Source organism: Terrapene carolina, unplaced genomic scaffold (assembly GCF_002925995.2).
Source record: "Terrapene carolina triunguis isolate 2854851 unplaced genomic scaffold, T_m_triunguis-2.0 Scaffold210, whole genome shotgun sequence".
Lineage (NCBI taxonomy): Eukaryota > Metazoa > Chordata > Testudines > Emydidae > Terrapene > Terrapene triunguis.
The window spans coordinates 39,890,695-39,897,044 of NW_020664561.1; the positions used below are offsets into that span (position 1 = coordinate 39,890,695).

Below are 6,350 nucleotides of genomic sequence, written 5' to 3' on the forward strand. Positions count from 1 at the left end.
AAGTGCCATTATGTGTATTTCTTAAAAGGCCACTAATTCACTCTGGTTAACTTTTACTATATTGAATAAAATACAATAAACTAAAGGTAAAGCCATATACTAAAAGTGGGGGTGGCTAGGAATGAAAATACAGCTACTGTGTACATGTCTGATGGGGACATGCCCTTTTCATTCCCTCTATCCAATAAACCAGCCCATACAAATGGTGAACTCTCAGCAAGAGTTAGTTTGTTGGCAATACCCCAGGCATGAGCTATGTACAGTCTACATCCTGATGTATACACTCTTTGTTGCTAGATTTAAATGGAAGCCTGACAAAAGTGCCTCACTGAATTTCATACTTTTTCTGTCAACAAATATTATACAGACAAGTTTAGGTATAGGTAAGACTGGGGGCCAGCTGTTAAATTCCAAAACAAGCTAAAGTTTTTAATGCCTTGAGGGGGGAAACCTGACTGAGCAGAAAATACCAGGTTATAATTTTTCAGGTGAGGTATTAGCTGCCAAACAATGAAGTTCTGAGACCTTTGGCCATTTATTTGGTGGTAGTATTTATGTCTAACCTTAATGGAAGTTAACTTAAACCTAAACTATAACACCAGACTACTGATCTGTCTTTTTTCTGGTGGCACTCAGTGTGACCATATTCTATGAGTGTGGAAACACAAACACCCACATCTGCTTCTTGAAAATAATTTACTTTCTTAAGAGTATAGTGAAATATGTTGCTAGAGGGCCGTATTGATGACAAGAGAAATCTACGCTATCATAGTTTTATTGTCAGTCCTGTCTATAGTGCAGCTTTGTAGCAGCCAGCATTAGTACAAACATTGATGCCGGCTTCCTCAGTTTCTTATAGCCTTAGTAAAAAAAAGTGTTTTTCTTCACATATCCTAGTCATCTACCCTTTGACCATGCTGATAGTCAAACTTAATTCACATCTACAAAATATAAAGTTTAATTATATTTAAAAAGGGAGAGGAAGGGAAAGGGAGAGAGGCTGGCCTTAACTCTCTATTGGAAAAGTACTTGAAATTCTTCACATTCTTCTCCTGTTAACAGCATGTTTACTTTTAATCACTGGGTTATTAGGATTAACACAAGTCATTGCTTCAAGCTCATTTAGTTTGAATTTAGTGAAAACAAACTACCTCCTACAGACTCTAGGAAACATTCTTTTTCCACATAAATGTATTAATTTTCAAGAAGCAACTATACAAAGTAACGTGAGCCTGGACTAACTCTTCAAACCCACCATTCAACACTGTGGTGCATGTATGCATTCTAATTAAACACACTCTATTGCAAATTTCAGGATAATTTGAATATTTTCACACTGTAATTAACAAAGCAATCTCTATTTTAGAGATTTGATCTTAAACCTACTAAGTTGTTTTCATCTGTTTTAGCGAATAGGGGACTGCACTTTGGGTAGAGCAATTTTTAATTTTTTCCCCCTAAACTAATAAAGTCTATCAGTCATCATTAGTTCCAAGGTAGAGCTTGTTTTAGGTTTCAGAGGAACTGAGTTTGTAGAAGTTCAAGCTTCTACTACAGAAAGCTTCCACATTTAGCCAAATTGTCTATTACCTGTCAAAATTTTCTACTAAGAGTACACTTAGGTAAATATTTCTTTATTAAATGATTAAATCCATAAATAAATTCTTTTAATTCATTGAATATAAAATTAAAATCATTTACAACTTATTCCAGTATTACGGGGGGGGGGGGAAGGGGGGTTAAAAAAAAGCTACATTTTGATAAATAAAATACTCAGCTTTAAAACAACTGATTTCTGTTTGCAGTTAAACTATAGTTGGTACATAATAGCTGCCACCAGTGAGCACTCTAAAGTGCCCACCTCAGGAAGGAATGTATCTTCCAACTCATGTTTGGAAAAATTTTTTAAAAAAGCATAGTGTTAAAACTGAAGAGTTTAGAAAAGTTTAAAGTTTTCATAACCAGAACAAACATTTATCTGATCAGTTACAAACAGAAAACAGCACATGATTAAGGTAAGGTGCTCCAAAAAGAAGCAATAAAGTTGCTCCAGTACTATGAAGCTTTAAGTATACTTAAATCTCTGTTGCATTAGTGTCCAGTTGCACAGGGTGCTCTTGTAGTAGTATCTCAATGTTGCCCTCAAATGGGCAAGGCACCATTTCCACAGAGTTCTTTTCTCCATTGCTTGTTACTTCAAAATTCTGATAACTCCCCACCCCCATCACAATTTAGTCCCTAAATTTGTGAATGTCATTGAACAGTCTGTAATACGGGTAAGCTTCATTTGCATGTGGACAGTTGTAGTTGCATTTGCAAGACTGGATCATCATTACATTCTTAGTGAAAGTTTCTCCATCATCACAACGGAACCTGATCTTGACGGTCCTGGTCTGGTGGGGGGTACAGCATCTTCCATCCACACAGGAGCCACAGTATTTGGGGCGATACTTCTTCACACTGGAACAGCCAGCATAAGTAAACTTCATTGGGGCTTGTGACTTCTTGGTCTTGGTGCATTTCTTTCCCTTCTGTATGGAAGAGGTAACAATGTTATTAGCAAAAGATTTCTTTGTAACATCCACCTTCAACCCAGACCCATCTGGGGGAAAAAGGGGGCTATCTATATTTACCTTTAGGGAACCATAACTGGTCTGTTCACATGGCCGCACTTCACATATCCTGGTCTCTTTGACTAGTCTACAGTCGGGATTATCGTTGGTGACTCTGGTAGAGATGCCAGTTCCACAAGTCTTTGAACACTGGGACCATGAAGTTGTCTGCACAATGCATTTGAGACTCTCAAAAGATTGGCTGTATGGCTCGGATCCAAAGACTAGAAGGGAGGAAAAGAAGAAGAACTTGGCATAAAGTTTCTCATATATCTTGGTGCCTCTTCTCAATGAGGAATACAGAAAAGCACTATACCCATTGTATTTAAAGTATCCCCTCCCAATACAGAGCGTTACTAATATGCACAATAGCCTTACTCACCAGGTAGCGTTTTCAGTCCTCCTTTCACAATGGCAATCAGCTCGTTGTTCCTGGTTAATTCACCTTCAGAAACATCCAGACCAAATTCTTTGTTGAAGAAACCTTCCAACTCCTCAGGAGCATCTTTGGTCTCATCACAGACCCATTCTTCACAGCACTGGCCAGGGACTTTAACCAGCCTTGGGTTGGCACAGCCCAGGTTAGGGAGAGAGAGTTCTTGTGGGCAGAGTGGGATGCAGCCCACAGCTCCATCTATGCATGTGCACTGGTGTTTACAATTGGGCTGGAAACTTTCACCATTCTGGTAGATTTTTGAGTTATATTCACAGGGTCTCCCCTCGGATTGCGCTGCAGAGATTAATAAAGAGAGAAAGGAGGGAGTTGGAGGTGAGACCCGCTGTTTTAAACGCATGCATATTTGCTGCTCGGTTAAATTCGAGTTATGGTAAAGTTCCCTACAATCCCCTAGAGACTCAAGGCTAGAACAATAAGTTAGTCAGGAATCACTTTTCCTTATGCGCTTTTAGCGGAGCCCAGACATACTGAATTGCATTCCAGACTGCTGAAGTCATGTGCCTTTCTGCCAAGCTACCAACAACAAAGCATAACCATACATGGACTCAAAATTACTAAACTTGGGCACTATGGGGACTATTATTATTTTTAAAGGAGCCAAACCACACGCCTCTTACCTCTGCAGATCCCCTTCTGAGCCGTGGTACTGGCGCCGAAATTGCATTCCAGCCCCTTGGTGTGATCACAAGGCTGGGTCTTACTGCAGTCCTCGTTGAGTTGTTTAGCGCAGACTTTACAGCAGCCGCAGCCGTCCAGAACCAGACCGACTCCCGGGGCACATTTGGGTACCTCCAGAGGGCACTGGCAGGCGGCCGGGCAGGCGGAAAGCGCCTAGGGGACGAAGCACATTAAAAGCCGATGAGTGTAAGTGCTAAATGGCCCATGCATAGAGACACAAACCCGAGATTTACAACAGCCCAGAGTACGGACAGCAGCGCTCGTCCACACCTAGGAGTTAGCGATGCTTCCAGTTTATGCCTTCACAACACATACACCCAGGCGATCGACTTTCCGGGGGTATATTTCGCGGCAGGAAAGTGTCCAAAAAATGGCAAACAGCTTAAAAAAAAAAAAAAAAAAAAACTCGAAACCCTACGATCCCAAACAAAGTTACATGCAAACGGCAACTTACCAGCCTGAATAAGTGGACGAAGGCAACAGCCAGAAAGAAATAACTGGTGGTTTGGTAGCTCATTGTTAGCGAAGGAATTGTTTTCCTACTACAGCTAAAATAAAATAACAAACTAGAGTAGAGAGAGAGCCTAAAACTTTCCCTGCGGCTTTACAGGCTGAGTGGATCTCTTCTTGTGCCTGTAGAGAGAGGAGTCTAAATCCTAAAGGGCTGTGAAAGCGTGTGCTGCTACGTTTTCTTCTTTTCTGAGAAGAGCAAGAGGGATAACAGGGCTGCTGCCTGGATCCTCCGCTTCTCGGGGTCCCTTTGCAGTCTGAGGAGGCAGCGAGGGAGCCACTCCTTATATACAGTGCTGATGCCGCCGCGTGTTGCAGCTGCACTGACGTTGAGCGTTCCAGAATGCTAAAGCATCCAGAATTCCAAAGCATCTCAGGAATGTTTCTTGGCGCGGTTTGCGTCCAAGCTCCTCCCTGTCTAAGTTGCACCTTTTTTTTTTTTTTTTTTGGTCTCAATAAAGTAGTTCTACCCTCCCCTTCCCCCAATCCTCACACTTGAAATGATAATTTAAATAATCCTCCCTTTAAGGATCTTTTATGATCATGTGGGAAATGCATTTTAGGAGGTTCTTTTTAAAAAAAAAGTTCCCAATTTTCAGGCTGGAAAACGCTATACGTAGATCCTCCCTGTGTGTTTATTAAGTAAGTTATGTACGACTGAATGTCACTCTGAAATATTGGGGGGAGGGGGTGGTCCGGAAAAGCAGCACAAATCTGTTGCTGAAATTATGCACCTTCCTATCAAAGCCAAAAAACTTTGATCCAGTGAGTGAGTGAGGGTGTGTATTTCAAACTAATGCCCTGATGGCTTACTTTTAAATATTTATGAATGGGAAAGGAACACAATAAATAGCTCCCTAGTATCTGGCAAAGTTCCATTAAAAGGTCTTCCCTAGCTTTTTGCTTTGAGAGGTTCCCACTTCTGTTATAATCATGGAAGGTGGAGGTTCTCAGTGCAGTGACTTTGAAGAATCACAGGAAAAAGTTGGCTACTTCTTTACAGGTCCAGTACATATATAATCAGCTGACCTTGCCCAGCCCTCACCCCCAGGTTGTGTAATTTTTTTTAAAGATCAGAATTTGGAAATGCAAATAACTCTGCTGCATGTTCTTATCCTAAGCCTTGCCCTAGGAAGGGTAAGTCAGACAACTCTTTTATATATACTGTTCCTTGGAAAAATGGAGAAACTGCTACACTGTGTTCTCTCTAATTTATAATCTTTAAAGGTGAAGTCGCTGCAAGAAAGTCGCTGCTTGGTTTAGAATTATTTTAAACACTGGATTTTGAAATTGAATAAAAGGAACCTTTTAAATTATTATACTGAGTTTACTAGCCTCATTGCTATTTTATTCTGCCTAAATACTTTAGGAGGGCAGAATAACAAGCCTTAAATTTCTATGGAATATTGACCTCTCTATGACCTTCACTCCAGCATACAGTGATAAGCAATTAAAATAAACATCTGTCTAAACTATAGGTTAACCCTAGAGGGGTGAAAATTCAAAGACTGATCATGTTACTTTTGTATAGGAATACTCATACATAGACGTTTTTAAAGCTTTTAATATATTCTCTACATACCAAATTTACATTAATCCAGTGATTTGTTATTGGGGTTGTTATTTCAGAGATAAACCCTTGAGTGCTTTAGATGTCTAGTGTTTAGGCCAGGAACAAGTTAGGAGAAAATCCCAGGCCCTGCAGCACATACATCCCGCTGCAGTCGTGTTTATCACCAAAGTTTTTAGTAATCCTCGGTAAGGTTAGACTCACTTAGGGATTCCTCCATGAAGCTAAAAGTTTGGGATGGGGGGGGCAGAGTTCCTAGCTTCTGTTGTGGCATTTTTTAGGTTTCATGGCTGTAAGTATTTCCAGATGGTGATTCAGACACCAGACGTAACAATATTTCCATATTTGGTATAGCAGTAGCCTGCATTTTTCACATTTTTCTGCTCTGTTATCCAACCACAAAGCATTCTTGACAGCTTCAAATGGTGTTAAATATAGACTTAACTTCTGTTCCCAGGGCAGGAAATTCTTTGGGATTCCTGTTTTTCACGCAATCTGTCCATCATGATTTAGTAGAAATTAC

The 6,350-nt window shown here is 40.3% G+C and overlaps 1 protein-coding gene across 1 annotated transcript; it reads right to left on the reverse strand.

Moving 5' to 3' along the window:
- Positions 1–1,739: 1,739 nt before the first annotated feature.
- Positions 1,740–4,524, reverse strand: LOC113407265 (CCN family member 1). The gene is made up of 5 exons (XM_026655580.2): positions 4,202–4,524; positions 3,687–3,900; positions 2,995–3,342; positions 2,634–2,836; positions 1,740–2,531 (listed from the first exon to the last, which is right to left on the reverse strand). Exons 1-5 carry the CDS (start codon positions 4,262–4,264, stop codon positions 2,232–2,234), a joined length of 1,128 nt encoding a protein of 375 aa, XP_026511365.1. The 5' UTR covers positions 4,265–4,524; the 3' UTR covers positions 1,740–2,231.
- Between the last annotated feature and the right edge of the window lie 1,826 nt (positions 4,525–6,350).